Source organism: Cygnus olor, chromosome 2 (genome assembly GCF_009769625.2).
Source record: "Cygnus olor isolate bCygOlo1 chromosome 2, bCygOlo1.pri.v2, whole genome shotgun sequence".
In the NCBI taxonomy this organism is placed as follows: Eukaryota; Metazoa; Chordata; class Aves; order Anseriformes; family Anatidae; genus Cygnus; species Cygnus olor.
In genome coordinates, this window is record NC_049170.1 from 74,788,791 (window position 1) to 74,807,495 (window position 18,705).

The 18,705-nt window shown below is 35.2% G+C and overlaps 1 protein-coding gene across 4 annotated transcripts in view; it reads right to left on the reverse strand.

Annotated features, from left to right (window-relative positions):
- CDH12 (cadherin 12) overlaps positions 1-18,705 on the reverse strand; it is a 542,156-nt gene that overhangs the window by 119,563 nt on the left and 403,888 nt on the right. For all 4 annotated transcript variants that reach the window (XM_040548890.1, XM_040548889.1, XM_040548887.1 and 1 more), the window contains one exon: positions 3,483-3,777. In XM_040548890.1, the coding sequence (XP_040404824.1) occupies positions 3,483-3,777 (295 nt within the window). The remainder of the gene's footprint in view (positions 1-3,482; positions 3,778-18,705) is intronic.

The window sequence follows — 18,705 nt, forward strand, 5'->3', positions numbered from 1 at the left end:
CAGTAAGAAATGCACCATTGAGTAAAAATGGCAGTGCTCATATTATCTTCAGAAAAAGCTAAAAGTATTACCATAATCTTTTTTAAGGAGTAGTATTGATCAGACAGAAAACCAACCAAAAAACAAACAAACAAACAAAAAAACCAAACCACCCAATAAAACAAACAAAACCCCCAGTCTACAGAAACTATAGGGGAAACTTTAATAGAACCTCAAAACAAATTTAAAGGGAAAAAAAATAAATTTCACCTAAAACATGCATGGACAATAGCACAACAAAGTTCTTAGAAAATATATAGTATGAGAAATGTGGATACTACAGATATCTCTAAACCTTATATATGTTGAGAAAACCTGATATTGAGGATCCTAGGAATTTATATCTTTTGCTATCACCAGGGTCCAGGATAATGTTGACACACAACTTTATTGCAACCCTGGGACTGAAGCTCCAAATCTGGGAATGAACATTAAGGTGCATTTTCAGCCACCAAGGCTTCAGGGACAGCAATTAGTAGGAAGACCAGAGATGCTACAAAACTGAGAATGGTTAGCCATGAAAATTTCTGAACTGTGTGTAAGGGGCTAAAGCACACCTTGCTTCCCAAGACTTCCCAGCTCCGCACAGTCCTCTCCCACAACTGCAGTGTGGTGCTTCAGAGGTGTTATGCACAATTCACTCAATTGCAGTGTCCAAATGGAATATATATTGTGTATTTACATTGGGTGTTCTCTTGGGGGTATTACTTGCTCCTTCTCTTCCCTCTATTCCCCTTTCAATATGAATTCTGATCTCTATATTCTGCTCATCATTACCAATCAATTTATGATAAGCTTCTACAAAACTCCGTTAATCGTTGCATGTAAGTGTCATGCAACAATAAAAGACAACAAGCCACTGGTCACAAGAGCCTGTCAGACTCATAGGAAAGACTTGTAAGGGGTAAAAATAATAATTTTGTATTGCTTTTCCTCCAAAAGTGAAACAATGCACATGAGTGCAGTTCATAACTACTGTTGCAAAAATATAGCAAGTGAAGAAGGACTTTTGGGAATTTAAAGCTGACAACTAAAAAATGAAAGTTAAAAAAAAAATAGATGAGAGGAAGAGTTTGTTAAAGTTTTTGCCTAAGCCAAGGCAACCATATACTGCACCAGCTAAAAAATCAAAGTGATTTTCTATGTTATCCTTAGGTATTGGTAGGTGTAGGCATTGCTATAGGTGCCATTAAACCGTACTAATGATAAGGAGCAGTAGTATTAGATCCTCTGAGAAATCAGTGCTTGCATAAGGTAGCAACAACAGGGATAAGAGCAAGCAAGGATGTGGTGAGAACTATACCTGAGAAGACACCATCTCCTGGCACATCACAGATGGCAGAAGGCATTTTTGGGATATTTTTGCTGCAACCCAACAGCAAAATTTCTTATCTGCTTTAGTTACCACTAATTGGAGTTTAGGCCTCTATTTAGAGCACTGTTTCCTTGCCTTGACTTTTCTGATCAATTTTTACCCATCTTTAATTTTTGCTATAGAGGAAAATAAGAAGTGTTATGAATATTTCTTTTGGAAGTGATGAATATGCCTGAATAATGTGAAGATCAGAAGTATGCATTTTTGCCATGGCATTTGCTGTTGCTTTTACAAGGGAGAATACATCTAAAAGTATTTCTTTTAAACAGATGTATGCATGATGCATAATAGTTGGTTGCATCTCAGTCATGCAAATCCCAGTCAATGTAAAAGCCACGGTGCATGGCACAACTTGAAAAGAGTTCCCCGTGAAATTAAACCACTGTTAGCATTTTGCTTGATATTACATAAACATATTTATTTTTTCTTTTCTTTTTTTTTTTTTTATTGGAAGACAAACTGGGTTTCATTGTGTAAAGAGAATCACTCATTATTATTTTGCTTGTTTCTTTCTGATCAAGTTTTAAAAACAATTTAACAGCCAAACATACACCCACTATTGAGAAAATTCTATTTTAAACTTGCCACAGAAATAGACTTGAAAATATATCAAATGTTTTCCATCTGAAAATAACATAACAGTATTATCATCAGGCATTTCTTATTGGCACAACAACAATAGTGCACCTATAATGTGAATCTACAGATGCATCTCTGTAGGTGACTATACTGAACTCATCTTTACACACGTATAAGATTAACATGAACATCTCTCTCTGTCTACTTATATCACATTTTATCACATCCTACAACTCTTTATCACAAAATTTAAAACACTATCCCCTTAATTCCTTATACCAATTTGTGTAGCTACCTAGTTGCCTCCAGGATTATCTTTCAAAACATCACCACCTGAGCTGTATAGCTGAATCCCTCTGCACATTTCATGGTCAGAAAACTTCTGAATCAGGTAGCTACTATAGGGAACATTAAATGACTCACAATGGCTTCTGAAGTACTGGGACAAGACAGCTTAGTTTAGGAGAGGAAATGGCAATAGTCCAAACAAACTAGCACTTGTTTTCCCAGCCCAGCATGGAATTAGTTTCTGCCTCCCGCAAGGAAGCCCGAAGTGCCATCTGGTAGCAAGACACAATTTGTGTTGCAAATGCACTGCTCAGGACCACTGCAGAATCAGCCAGCAGGCAGAGACCCCAAAGAACCATTTACTCTATTCTCCAGCAGGATCAATGCTGTTTATGTCTGTCCTGATAACTATCTATCATGTGTGAAAATTCCCCAAACAAAAACCTATTCCAGTGCTTCACTATCCTCACTACAGCCTACCTTTCTCTGGAGAGTAGAAGATTCTCTCCTCTATACAGTAAGTAACCTTTATGGACTTGGAAACTTACTATGTTTCCAGTCAATCTCCTTTTTTATTTTTTTTTCCTGACTAAGGAATTCAGTGCACTCAATGTTTTCTTGAACAATAGGTTTTTGAGACTTCAGACAAGTCTTGCTGAGCCTGTTCTTGCATTGTGGCAAGCCAGGTGAGGGCAATCATTACATTCAGCACCCATAATGTATCAGGACAAAGAATTCTCCCCCAGATCACAACTATGGAATCATGCAAATGCTGTAAATTTAACAGCAACACAGTCAGGAGCAATAAATGGCAAGATGTTGTACCATCTAATTTGCTATAGCAAACAACGAACATGATCTAGGAAGAGATGGGAATGTTCTTCCTCATGTGAATACAAGGTTTTGGAGTACACAGAATCCCTGCCTTGAGCATCTTTTTTTTTTTTTTTTTTTTCCTTCTCGCATCCACAGTGATTAAAAGTTAAAGGCTCTCATTTATGCAAGACAATGAGTTTCTAAGTAAGAAAATAAAGCTAAAATAAAACTGTAATATATATATTTTAAGTATGGAGTGAGACATTTCTAATAATAACTTATATTTTCATATCAGCCTTCTCTGTCCTTCCTCATCAGGAAATGCATATTGAGACAATTAAGTAATATGCAATTAGTTACCAAGTGTTTAAAGCTTCTTACTCACCCACTGGAGACATTTCTGGGACACTGGCAACGTAAGGCCCATCCAGGAATTTTGGCTCATTATCATTAATGTCCTGCACTTTGACGATGAACTCTGATTCAGGCTCTAGTGGTTTCTTGGTGTCAACATCCACAGCCTGAGCCCGGAGTGTGTAGAAAGGTTTTTCTTCTCGATCTAGACTCCTTATGGCATGAATGTCTCCTGTGGTCTCATCAATGGTAAAAACAGTGCCGGCACCATCTCCTGAAAGGGTATATTTAACAGTGCCCACTCCCTTGTCCAAGTCAGAATGTAGCTTGAGAATAAAAAGAGAAAAAGTAGGAAAGGAACATTAATGGCTTTCTCTAGGCTGGAAAGCAATTATTATTTTTATATTTTTTTTCTCTGATGTAAAATAAAAGGCGTTGGAGGAATCAATTTCCTAAGACCTTAACTGCCTCTAAGTGCACACAAAAATGTGGGTAGAATGTTAATTAATGTTTTTATTTCCACCTGGTATTTTGGACAGAGAGCATTTCAAAATTCTACCTGTTTTCTCCCATGAACACTGCTCACTACTAACACTGCAATGAAGCAGGGCTTCAATTCATTAGAAACTGAAATTAAAGACCAAATAATGGAAAAACACACAATAGCCACATCAAACAAATGTGAGATGACATGAGAGGGTGTCAAAAACCTTCATAGGCATTTGCCTTTCACAGAAGTAGAAGAGAATCAGCTAATTTTCATTTCACACATAAGAGCTTGTTGAAATCCTAAACTCAAACTGAAAGTCAAACGTGGTTTAAAAAGGACAATATACTCCTCCTCAATCATAGTTTATGCTAAACAGAAGTTAAAAATACTGCTTCCTTTCCACAAATATTTGGTAATTTGTTTCTGTCTTAAGGCACTCAGAGGACAGTGTGAAGCTAGGCATTCTCCTCCTCATTGGAAAAATATAGAAAAAAAAATCAGTTCTAATTTAATCATTTCCACCTTCAATACCAATAAAAATATTTTCCAGCCTATTTGAATGTTAAATCTCTATTCCTTCTTTTAGAAAATACTTGTGTTCAAGTTATTGGAGATTTTTATCCTTTTAATCATTCTCTACTATAATGTAGCATTTAACACTATTTAAATGTAGGAATTTTTGAAATAGAAATACAGTCTGATGAACTTCTTTCTCATATGCCTTTATCTGTTTCATGCTCATCCTTTAAATACAACTAGAAGTTCTGAATATATATTCAAGGTTACATCACCAATGCTGAAACAGTTTTTAAAATACTTACCTGCTTGTCCCGTCTAATGAGGACTAAAGAGATCTGCTATAATGGACGCAGGTTGGAATGGAGTTTTCAAGAGTGAATTCCCTTAAGCAGTATAGTAAAGAGATTATGGATATAAGCTTTATTTACATGATGTACTGCCCAAGGTGAAACACAATAGAGGAAACATGGGACGTGAAATTAGATTATGTAGAAAATGAATTACTGAGAAACTAAATGGTTTTGGTAATGGGGCAAGAAGCTAAGCTACAGAGAAAGAGGTAAAGGCAATTATTAACATTTATAGCTACTGCCTTGAAATTGAAAACAGGTCCTTGTGACTGTGGAGGAGGTCATGGTTTGTGGGACAGAGTGAACATGAACATAGTCTCTTCTTTGTCTACTTTTTCATCTCATCATTCCTGCTCAGCGAATATACTGGATTCTGATCTTTCATCTGGTTGCCCCCTACACAGGTTTTCAAATTATCTTTTGAGTCAGAAGTAAAGCATTTTGCTTCTTGAGCACTGGTTCACTGTGGAAAAATTCAAAGGAAGTTAATTCTTTTCCTCCTGGGGAGTTAAATATTCCTTCCTTGTGAAATGAAAAGATAATGCAGCCTGAGATAATTAACATCTATTTCTTCCTCATCATTTTAATTTAAGTGGCTCACAAGCATCCTGCTGTTCCATTATACCTTGCTCAGTTAAAATTTGGTATTTTCCTTCTATTATCAGATAGAGGCTTACAGACACACACATAGTGAAACAAAATAATAAATCAAAAATATGCTGAGAAAGATCAAAGAAATATGTAATTTTATAAAGAGAATCTCACCATTTTTTTATTTGTGTCACTGTATTAAAAAAAAAAAAAAAAAGTCTGGGCTTTATTGCGAAGTCCACCTTGTTCCATACTCCTGGAAGTAGGAATATCACAGAGCAAAAGAACGTATCTAAGCAGGGACTTGTCAATAGGGAAGCATGCCAAGAATATTGTCTCTACTCCCATCTCCTCTCATCAGACTTGGCACTAAAGCTGAGATGGTTGAGTGTCTTTCTGACTGCCAGCTGAAGGGTTTACATTCAACTAGTAACAAATCAGGCTGCATTGCATGTGTTATCTGAATGCTTGGATTATACTACAGAGAAATAATTCTAGCCGTTTCCCCTAGTTGGGGAAAAAAGTAAAAAATATAAAATGAAAAAAGCAAAACAAGGACTCCTAAGAGAGAGGAAGAAGGAAATAAGAAGAGAAGCACAAGTGTATCTTTTTCAAATGTACTGGAGTAAAAAAACTGTAATTGGCAGCATTAGCAATTCTACAGTTATAGATGCGTTTACTATGCTTACTTCAGAAACATCACTCAGCTGGTATAACCTAGGAACCATTTCATTGATTTAACCAGAATTGTATTGTTTTGCATTAGCTGGAATCTGTCACATTGTGTTTATTTCATCAAACCATGCTAATCTACTCACTTTGTTATAAGCTCCTCAGATGCCATTGCTGGACAATGGACAAATGCATACTTATTTGTAATCCACATTGAGATATGCAATTTGTGGGGCAATTCAACATTCCAAAGTGTCTAATTAGTGTAGTTAAATTGCTGATTGCTTTAATTTAAATTGAACTAAATTCTCCAGCAATAAAAAGGCATGCAATATTGACATTCAGATGAAAGGACAGACAGAGAAGAACTACCATTGGTTGGACTTGCACAGCACTAGAAAGTAGTCTTGACTTTGAATGCTTTAAACTTTCAAGAAAACAGTTTAGGCTAGAGAATAAGTGCCTGCTAGCGTGTCTTGGATTTATGTGCTACAAGCTGCTCTGGAAGAAAAGGTACTTTTTTTGTGTGTTGAAAATCAGACAGAAGATTTGCAAGAGACTACTTTTTCTGACACTGTGTGCAGCAGTAGTTTTGTTCTGGTATCCCATTTTTCCTTGTTGCTTGTACTTTTTCATATTGCTTGTATTTTCTAATTCCTACTCTTTGCTATTCAAGTAAAACTGCAGGACAAGAGAACAAGTGCTCAAATCTTATCTGTGCCCCCCCCCCCCCCCCCCCCATTTACTTTTCAGAATTACTTGAATTTACTGTAACATTGTGGTACAAATGATTGTATTTTTTTTCTGTAAATCCTAGATGTTAAAAATGCCACAAAGGTTTGAAAATGCAAAGGATTCATTTCTAGCATTGCTCAAATCTGTTCTGTTATATTCTCTACCTAAGTAACACAGAGACAATTTTTAGTGTCAGATCTTTGGGCAAATCTGCCCCAAGTGTAAAATTTATGATTTGTTGAGGCAAACTGTTAATGCAGAAAATCATGGATATTTTTCTGCGATGGCAGAAAAAGATACATGATCTATAATTCTTGCTAATGTGTGCAAACAGTAACACATGTGGCAAAGGAATGACTGATAAAAAAAATCAAGTATGAATAATAAAATGGAGAATATTGTGAAAAACATTGTGTAAATCTTCAGGCAGTTATGTCTAATTCCCAGAAAGTGGTATGGTTATTTGTATTTTAGCAATAAATGTTATGGCAGGCCATAGCACTTCCTCTTCTTCCTTACTTCCACTTTTAAAAACAAAACCCATTTATTTGATTTGGTAAACTCTTACAAGTGTTTACAAGGTACCTCTGGAATTAATTCTGCAGGAAGTCAAATTCTTCTAAAATTCTTAGAAAAAAAAAAAGAGGTAGGATTTAAAAAAAAAAATCTCACAATATTTTATTAGGATATTTTCAAAATCAAACCGTTGAAGACATTAAAGAAAGCAGAAGAAAAAACAACAACACAACAACCAACCAACCCAACCAAATATTTAAATTGTAAAATATTCTAGACTTAAAAATAAATAACTACTATACAGGATCTATAAGAACAAAGGCTACGGCATTCACTTGAAATTGTTGTGATATTAATTTGACAGCAATACGGATATTTAAAAGTTGTTTCACAAATGGTCTCATTCACTTTCTGAATTTCTACTCTGTAAACAACCAATAAAATAAAATAAAATAAAAGGTAGAGAATGAAAAGAGGAGGAAATAAAGTTTTAAAAGTCGAGAAATGTTGAACGTCCCCGAATTGATATATTCACATGGTGATATACTCTGAGATTCTAAGTTTTATTCCATTGCCAATCTCACAGGCTTACAAAAATCATTCTTCACTTTATTTATTGCTAGTAGATCAATTTAAATGCTATATTGCATTCCATAGCTGGACTACAAAACATTGCTGAATGTTCCATGATATTCACAATTGTACTAGTGAAAAATCCTATACCTATACAGTATTTTTCATTATGCAGCATGTTTTAGGACCTTATTCCATTATTTACTCTGCCTGTATCTACTTCTAAGTATTTCCATTTGCTCTGTAGCTCTGTAACTACCAGGTCTTCCCCTCTCTTTATTGTATAACATGTTCAATGAAAGCTATTCAAGAAGTAAACAAACAAACAAAAAAAAAAAAACAGTCTCAGCCTCTGTATTGCCTAAGACTGCAAACAAGGAATGACAGCCTGAACTGAGAAAAGGAAAAACCATCACTGATGTATGGAAAAAGCAGATTCAAGCAGAGATACTATGGCAATACCTTACTGCAAAAGTCTGTGTGGTGAAACAGGGATGGCCTCTACAGGAAGGAAGGGTGTAAACAAGCCTAGAGGAACCTTTGATACCAACCACCTAAGAAGATTCTATTTCAAACATTCCTCTTTTCAGAGATGCTTATTTATAAAGATACTTAATATACTTATATAACACGTATTTTCTATGGCTAAGCATTCTATGATCCACACAGACTGCATAGTTTCATTTAAAAACTGATCATTAGATTCTCATTTATGGCTTTTATACAAATGCAATTTTTAGTTCCCACTAAAAAAAAAATTTCCCAAGATACAAGGTGGTGGGGTCATAAACTTTAATTCAGGAAATCAACTAACGAAAACAACAACAATGCAATTGCTGCTAATCAAATCAAATATTTTTTCTTTCCTCCTGTCTCCACCACATGCACACACAGACACACCTTCCAGAGAACATTTAGAGACAAGGCAAAATCTGCTCATGAAATACTCCATGTAAGTGTTTCTTGATACAAAATTTTGGATGACTAAAGGCACCTTCTGAATACTCAGTTAACGTGCATTAATCAGGCAAGATCGCAGACTAAAGCTCATGTCAAGAGGAGTTAGGACACTACTACAAAATAGGTATATGGAAAGAAATAGCAACTAAAATGATGGGGTTAAAGAAAGATGAATAAAAAAAGGAAAATAATAATGGTTTATAAAAGTCATTTGGAAAAGATGTTTTTATTTCCTTATAAGACTGAATACTATCTCTAAGAAGGGTATCTCTGTACTAGTTTTGTATAGGACTTTTAGAAGAGATGCCCATTCATGAATAGGCTTCCTTAGTCCTATGACAATATAAAACAATAATTAAATACTTCAATTAAAGGATATATATACATACATAATAAACCAAAACTAAATATATATATGTATTATATAAACATATATAAATAAAATAAATATAATATATATAAATTTATTATATATAAATATATATAAATATATATATATATTTGAGCTAGCAAGCTATACATAGCTTCTTTTCCTATGTTTGCAAAGTATCTATTGCCAAGAATTGGCATTCTTTTCTTTCTAACTTTTTTATAGAAATGACAATAAACAGCATAGTTCTACATTTGGAAGTACCTTCAGTATACTGTTCAATTTAGATTAGAATACTTTCTTGCTCAAGAAGAAATAAATAAGAAGGTTTTATTTTTTTTTTTTCCTTAATGATTTGTTTGGCAAATAAAGCTGAGTTTTATTTAAATTAAATCACTGATTATCCAATTAAATAAAAACATTATCTCCGTCTGTCACAGGGATTTAGTTTAAACATACTAAGTCAGACCAGACTTTTCCAATAATGAGAGTGGTTGCCAGTTTGTAATATTGATGGCAAATAAGTCATTAGTGAGGAATAAAAACAGTACCTGACCTGGTCAGTTCAATGAATCCTCATCAGAGCATAACTGACTTGAGGGGCTATGTATTTTTATTTTTCTATTCTCCTCCAGAAGAATATTTTTGTTGCATTACCCTGAATTAAAAAATAACACTTGCAAAAGCACATTCCAAAATAATTATTTTTTTCTTTCCAAATAAATTCCTAAATAACTGCACATAGACAGGAAAAAAAAAAAAAAAAAAAAGTTGCTAAATGTAAAAATAAACTTCCACTAGTAGAATATTAAAAGAATAAGAATCTATCAACAATATTTCCTTATAACTTGATTATACAAGTAATTATACAGGTGAGTTACAAGTTTCATATATTTTTGATGAATTCTAATTTTTGCATTATCACTTCAGCCAGAGTTGATGCACACGGAAATATTGTGTCCTGATCTCTCTTAAACTTTAGAAGTTTAGTAGTATTTATTTAATAGTATTTTCTAAAGTATGTGAAAATACTTTTTGAACTATTCAGTACTGCCAGACTGATCAGTAGGTGTTCTTTTACAAAGTCTATTAAGAGCAGCATTGTACATTATTCTCTGTGCAGGTACAATTCATAAGCAAGAGTTGTGCTTCCCACTCACTTTTAAACTTCAGTTTCTGAGACTTCACTTGGACCAGTACAGACTGCTAATAGAGACACAGTATACACTAGAGTAAAAGATTTTTTTGTTTGTTTGTTTTTTGCTTTGTATTCCTGCCAGAATCACTTCACTTATTCACTTAATTATGTAAACTAACTCAACAGAATATTATTTCATGAATTAGACGTCTTCAATAGAGATCTTGTCATAAGAACTGTGTTAGGTATCAGATACGATATTTTTTTCTAAATTTTTAGCAACTGTTCTCATCAGAAATTTCCATATTGTCACATCTGCCTTGTGAATTTCAGACTGCCAGCTTTTGGGTGCAGGTACAGTTATGTTGAGATGGGGACCCAGAGGCTTTCTGCAGCACTCTGCTGTGGTGCTCACCCACTTTTGCTCCTGCTTGGGAATGTGGGATATTTTTCAAAGCCCTGCTGTTCTGCTGAACATGGGAACAGCTGATGAGACCACAAATCCATTGAAGCCTCTAGATATTACCACAGTACAGTAGCCACACAATCACAGTTTCAAATAACAGATTCCAGTACCGGCCATTAGACAGTAACAAAAGGCAACACTTGCGGAAATATAACAAATTTCAATTTCTCATTTCTCAAATGCATTTTTATACATCTTGCTGAAGTAATATCAGCTACAATGAAGTATGCAGCTAGTGCTGGCAGCTCAGTGGAAAATGCTTTCTCCATTTCATTACATTTTTATAATTTCAGAATTTTTTTAAATAACAGAAAAAGAGAAGGGGATTATTTCTGAAACCCTGAGGTCAAAAGACCTCAACGCAACAGGTTGGAAAGGCAAGGCTGTGCCATGTACCCCCATGTACAGATGTGGCTTTTTCCTTACTTTTTACTATCATGTGCTTAAATTTCATGGTAAACTATCTTCTGGTTCAAAGGAATCTGTGCAAGACACTGCTTTTCATAAATGAATGCATTTCAGCTGGCACCAGTGGAGCTGGTTTGATTTTATACCTGTGAAAGCGCTGGTGCCTCCTCTGTACCAGTGCCTGGCTGGAATCCTGGTGGCTATGTGGGAGAATAATGTTGATGGCTGAAACTGAGAAATGAGAAAAGGGAAGCTGCCATAACCAATGGACTGAGGAAAAATCATCACAGCTTTAAGCAGCACATACTAGTATTCCTTTACAAGGCAATACTTTTTAATTCTGAAAACTGAATGAAAGAAAGAAAATATTACAATAAAATTCCACATTCTTGCTATTTAATTGTACAATATCTGCAAAACACCCAATGGTGTTGCTGTAATTAATTTATTAAAACAGCAAATACAAAGGTGTGGTGCTCTTTTTAGGTAGAATATATGATTGTAGCCTTTCCCTTTTGAAATACAAATCACTGTAAGAATAGCAAGATCAGCATCTCTCTGGATGCCACATACTGACCAGAATATATTATTCTGCATTATGTTCCCTGCTGTATCCCTTCCATAACATATATAAAAGATCAGTGCAGGAAAATATGAATTATGCTGTAAGAATAAATATAATAAAAAAGATCCTAGTGACTTATGACAACAGTATATAAAACATGCTACATCTGTAATATAATTTCTAAGACACCTATTAGCAGAGAGTTTATAATTTCTATGGACTGCCTGATTGTATTTATCAGGACTGTTTCTGTGAAGATCTCCAGATAACTGCTGCTGAAGTTAAGAACAAAGAGGAATGTTCTATTGCAAAGCACCACTGAAATTAAGCTGTTCGCAAGGTTAGATATTTTTGGTGTTAAATAAGGTGTTTGTTCTTGCGAAGTGAAATGACAAGATCTATTTTCTTTCAAGGTTGTGTGAAGGTAATCCATGTTCTGTAGAATTGTACTATATGATGTCTTAAGCTACAGGGTACGAAATAATATGGTTTATTTTCCTTATTTCTTATATGTTAACTACCTAGGCTTTACACTGAAAATACCATTAGCCACAGGGGACACATGCTTGAATACCAAATCCAACATGATCGATCTATGAGATTTCTCATATCATCTAATAATGGGTCATGGCATTATGGACAATGTTTTTCTTGAGATTTAATTTCCCATGGAAGCTATAGCTACAGCTGCTCAATTCCAGGGCCATTTTTTCCCTCACAGGAACTGCCCTACTGATGCCAGTGGAAATACCTTTGTGTAGGCTGTAGGATTAGCTATGGATATGTCACAGGGAAGATAGTGTGTCATGTGCCACTCTGCTTCTGAAGTGACAGACAGGACAACATCTGCCTGTGGATAGCCACCACCACAAAGAGGTGGGCTGGGAACGACACCCGCTGCAGGAGGGGATCACGGCTCTGAGCACCCTCCAGCTCCTTCCTGAGGTAGCGTTCACTTCTCTGCCCCAAACGGCTGGAGGCAACTCAATTCCTTTGAACTTCTCTCCATCGTAATGTCCCATCTAGGTAAAGCAGTTGAATAGCTGGCCTTTGTTAGCTTGGCTCTTCTGAAATTAATTGCGAAAAACAAATTTTCTCCTGGAATTGCTCTTTTGAGAAGGCAGTGACCTGTACGAGGGACAGTGAGGAGGAGCTGGGGAGTAATATTCACTTCCATACCACAACTGGACCTTGGAGGAGAAATCTGTCTTCAACCAAGTACCCATAAACACTTATAACCATAGTAGTCATGAAGCCAATTATCTCCTACTGTTAAGCAGTCTCCAAAACAGAAAACTGAGGTTACAGGTTAGCTGACTTACATAGCCATGGCTGTTCCAAAGATATTGTGCTCCTGGCCATGCACAAAGAGAATCTCTAACCTGCCTCTGTCTCCCTGACTCAGCAAAATGTCCAGAGGCTGCTCCTCCTGAAAGTCAAAGGCATAATTTAGTGCCCAGAAGCACATCATCCATAAGACTCCCTGAATTCGGTTTACCCTACTTTAGGCAGCCACAGTTTTATGACATGCAGACACGGAGACATGGAAGGATACAGATCACCCTATAGACTCCTGTTGCACTACCCAGTGGTCCACCTATCCTGAAATCTCTCTTGTGTGCATACCCAAAAGATAATAACAATAATTAATAAGAATCACTGATGAAAAATACACAAACTGCAAGTGCCCTCAACAGAAGCTCTGTCATCAATCAAAAATAAATGGTTCCTGTAGTTTGAAAACAAAAAGAAAGACTAGAGCTGTAGGGTCTCTTCCTTGTCAGATAAAGACATTCTTGGAAACATATGCCAAAAGAGTATCAGTTTAAGTCCATTGCATTTGGAGAGGTCAAAGATTCTAAACCGATTATACAAGCTTATGCTTAATTTGACATTGATTGGAACTTTAAGTAGCAAATAAATCTTCTGCTGTTTCATTTTTTATTTATTTCAGTATGCTCTTCAGTTCCAAGCTGATCATGGGTGGGGGGAGGTCTCAAGCAAAGGCCTATTAAATTCTGTTGGTGCTGATTAAGCTTTCTTCTTTTTGATCTTAAAACATTTTTTGATTTCTTTTTTTTTTTTTCTTCACTGACTATATTGCAAATGAATATAAAAACTCTCTTCCTCATGTATTTAAATTTAATGCTATGTTAAATAAAAAAAAAGCGTTCTGTAAATTACACTTGTTGTAACGCACTGTCAGTTAAGGTGTCTCTTTTTGTTTGATAATGACACTTTAGAGCAGGTAGGGAATGACAGAGTAAAAAGAATCTGCCTTAGCCTGTCTATCACTGTGACAAGGCACACTATCATAAGCTATGTGACCACTTCTTTTTTCTGAATAGGAAAAAAAAAATCATCTTAGATTTTATAATAGAGGTAAAAATATACATATATTAGAGGGATAATTTTCAGACATCTAAAGGCATAGAATTTTATGAGTGGAACAGAATGTCTTCTGAATTTTTAATCTCCTTGTCTTAATTTACCTTGGCCCAAAAAATGCAGACAAGCAAACACACTATATCATCAAATAAAGTGCAAAGTAATCTAGCAGTCATGAATCAATAATGCTTAAAGTGTATGAGATACAGCAATGGATGGTACAGCAGAGAAGCTGTAAGACTTCTCTGTACCCAGTGCACAGATGTCTCAATTCTAAGAATGCAAATCAAGTTCTAGCTGCAAAATTTCCTCAGAAAAAAATAAAAAAATAAAAAACTCTATTAATGAAATCACATTTTCACACAGTAACTGTTGAATCTCCTTAGGTTTCAGAAGCATAAGAGAAGGTTGTGTTGTACTTTTTCAACATGTTCTTTTATGTTGCTGAAACATTCAAAATGGTTTCAGGTAGAATGTTATTTGGGCATGAAACTGTATCATGGTGTGCATTTGCTACAGTGCTTGAATCAAACTTCCTGCAACTCTGAGGTCTAGGTATAATTCAAATAACGGTCCAATAAACACCTAATCTACTTTTTTTTTTTTTTTTTTTTTTTTTTGAACTACGGGCTGAAGCTGGTTTCTAGTCTAATCAACTTGCATTCTTTGTCTCTGGGACCAACAAAAAATCTAGTAAATACAGTATTGGAAGAGATTAGTGAAAAGCAGAGTAGCAATTTATGAAATTTTGTGGACCTGAATGTAGTAAGTATGTTCAACAAAGATAAAAAGAGAATGAAATTAATGAAGAGATGCTACAGAAAGAGGAACAGAAACACATTTTTGAAGTAGCTGATTTGATATAGTGATTCTGGAGGAAGGAATGAAGGTGCTTAAGAAGTACGTGTTTTGCTGGCCTATGTGCACACCATCTCCTGCACCATGGTGTCAGCACTTCAGCCTCACACCATTTCCTATGCAGAACAATGACTAAAATCAGTGGTGGAAGTAGAGGTGTTCCAGAAGAGGGAGAAGGCCTCCTTGGGAAAAAAAAAAAAAAAAAAGTATTAACTTCAAGCTTCCTTAGAATCAGAAAAAATTTATGGCTATAGCTGTCAGATATATGAGTTTTATTTCCAGTTTTGGAGTATTAGAAATAATAAGAATGGGGTCAAATCTGCTATTCTTTACCTAACTATACTTTTAGGATAAAATTTAGGCCTCCAAGAACCAGTCATTTCAATAGACGTATATGAGGTGGTATTGATGATATTAAAGCACAGTAAGTTAGAGAGTATAATAAATAGAACAAGTAAATCAGTATATTACAGATAAGTGACATACCGCATAGCTTGCATTTTCATCTAGCTTGACTTAACTAAAAAATTGTTTGGAAGTTTTGCAAACAAGAAAATTTCTCTCTTAGTAGAGTATTTTCATTAATCAATCTCTGGATCGGATAAAAGTAGGTTCTTAAGGCATAGGTAAAGTATCAGACAGAATTTGTTCTTCAAGCTTGGATTATTTAAAACAAGCAGTGTTTATACAGCTCTATGCAGAATCAATCAAACCACAGAAACCCTGTATGTGTCATAAGCTACTGGTACATTTGTATTTCACATATCATTAACTGCACTGCGTAAGAATATTGTAATATTGCTATGCCTTCTTTTTAATAAAAAATTCACACCTCTGTACCAATAAGCAAAAGAAAAATATCTTCTTCAGCTCAAGCCTAAATCATTTCTGCTCAAATGGAGCAGTTTAATCATAAATCTGAACATTGACTGTTTCTACTGGATTGTCCCATTGCAATTAGATAAAATGTGTTGAGTTTACAAGTGGTTGTCTTCTAGATATAGCATTTACTTGCAAGATTTACTCTTTTTTTAACGGATAAAGAAAAATGTTCATAAGAATCAATCAGTGGAGTATACAGTCCAGTATTCTGAACTAAAGAAATTAAAGAGCTGTGTAGTTTGGAACAGAAATGATTGCATGGCTGTGGTAACATATCAGTTATCTGTAACTGTGGCCCTACTTATGTTTTATACTGATGAGATGAAACAATAGCCACCTCTGCTGCTGCTGTGTGGGGAAGGAGGTGAAGCACACACAGAGTCATCTTACCCCAGAGAGAGAGGGCAACGAGATTATTGCTACAGAGACTTTGAAGAGGGAAAAAGGAGGCAGCAGGTTAGAGGAGCTGTGTCTGGGTGGGTTTCTATTCCATCTCTTTTCTGACAGAGCTGCTCAGTGAAATAACAGAGGTGTTAATTTGTTTCTAATCCTTCCGCACATGGTTCTCACAGAAGTCCTGGGGAAAATAATTTACAAGAGCAAAATCTCTCCAGGCTCCAGAAAAACCTAAATGTGTCTATAAAGGTTAAATCTGGGCCTTGAGGAAGTCAATGGCAAAACTCCCATTGTCTCCAATATAATTCAATAACAATTAGGCCTTGTGAGTACTAGCAGAGCACTCTCCCACACAGTACTAGCAGGGTACTCTCCTGCAGAGTGAGAGTAAACATTTCTTTCATTTCAATTCGCACACTTAGGTAAGTTTTCTTTCCACTTTTAAGTTTTAACAAAGCAAAGATGTCAAAATGTAAACAAGAAAAGTTTTTTCTTGCATGGAAATCATTCACCACATACATATGTATGTATATATATACGATTTTCCAGAACCTCAAATAATACTCTTTGATTACTTCAAGATTCAAGAGGTGGGCTAAACTCAACCAAATAATGCTTTTTGCAGTTTTAAAAATAAGCCTTCAATTAGACAAATTACTGTGAAATCCTCCTACTGGTGCAGGCATTACTTATGTTACAGGGGTTTTATCTATTTATTAATGTTCACAGAAGTAAGGCTCCTTTCACTGATAAATGTTGCAGCTATTGACAGCTAAATTCACCTGGATTCACAGTAGCTGATGATTATAATCAAGGAAGTAATTTTCAAAAAAGGAAGCATTTTTTAGCAATTTCCCTAAAACATATTCTTTTGGCATGACAGATAATTTGCACATGCCCTTTTTGAATGTAAGAACAGACTTGGATTTTAAATAATAATAATAAATTTATTGGCTGTAGACCTTCTAGGCATCAAACATCATCTATTTCCTTTGCAGTCTGCCTGTATGTTTTCATGGATTTGCAACATAATTGTCAAGTTCATCATCTTATGACACTTGCTCCAAATTTAGAAACCAGGATTGAGAAACATGTTTGTCCCTCTCTAAAAAGACAGTGTAAACACTTATGACTAATGATAAAGATGACATTTCTATTTTGTTATGACAAAAAATATTTTCATTCACTGAGTAACACAGAATCTCTGCTGTGAATAAGTCACTTTAAGAAACATAATCCAGCGAAAGTCGATGAATTTTAACTCTACATGAAAGGCATACCTATGGAAACTACAAGTTCATTAATAAGATCACAGAACAATGCTATCTATCCAGAATTAGATCAGTTAATCCTAAACTAATTAGCATCTGTTTGTTAATGAAGCTCTTATTCTAGCAATATTTGCACCATAAATTGAACTGGATTTAACAATAAAAGATAATGTAGTCTAATTTACATAGGACAATAAGTCAATTACTTCAAGAATCCAATTCATTCAGGAACATAACGTACGAACAGAGTGCTTTTGCTTAAACCAAATCAAAGAATGAACAGGTAATTACACTTACTGACTAATGAATTTGCCAAAAATGAGCAAGCCAGAAAACAGGAGTTATTTTTGTTAATAATCTTTTTAAAGAGAGTACTTTACTTTAGATATAAAAACTACTGAATCTGCGGAAAGATAGTGTTTCTAATTCTAGAAAAAAAATAATTATTATTAAAATACTTATTTTCAGTGTAAAATGAGTTGTTACAAAATCTCATTTCTTTCAAGGATATCTGAAGGTAATTTATCTTCCACAGACATGTATTGTATAGATTCAGTGCAGTGAAAACTGCCTTATGAGAGTGGTTTCACTATGCAGATATTGCGTTATGCAAACAGAGCACTAGGACAAGGTATATTTTGCAGTCTCACTCAGAAGACAAGTTCTACTTTCTGGACAATGATCAGAGCACGTGAATATAAGAACACAGCATGTGAATATATGAACATAGCATATACAGCCTCTGCAAACACAGTGTGCAAGCCACCTGTGGGAAGACATGCAAGGCTGTGCTCTGTAGTGTTGCACTTTATTTATGTATAGGGGATAACAAGTAACTGCCAAAACCCATATCCACAGCAGGGCATGTCTATTTGTACCAGCCACCTGCCCCATAGAGCTTGTTCCATTAAAAGAACAATGGCGAGTTTGACTCAATAATAACAGGAAAAGAAAAAGGCTTTGTGCAGAGCTTCCCATTCCTACTCTCACCTTCCACACTTGCACAGGGAAACATCTATCCTTGTTGAGCTGCTAAGAGATCCAATTTAGAGCTACATCTTTTACTCTAAAACTAGGTCTTTTGAGAGACTGGCTTAGGGGTATGA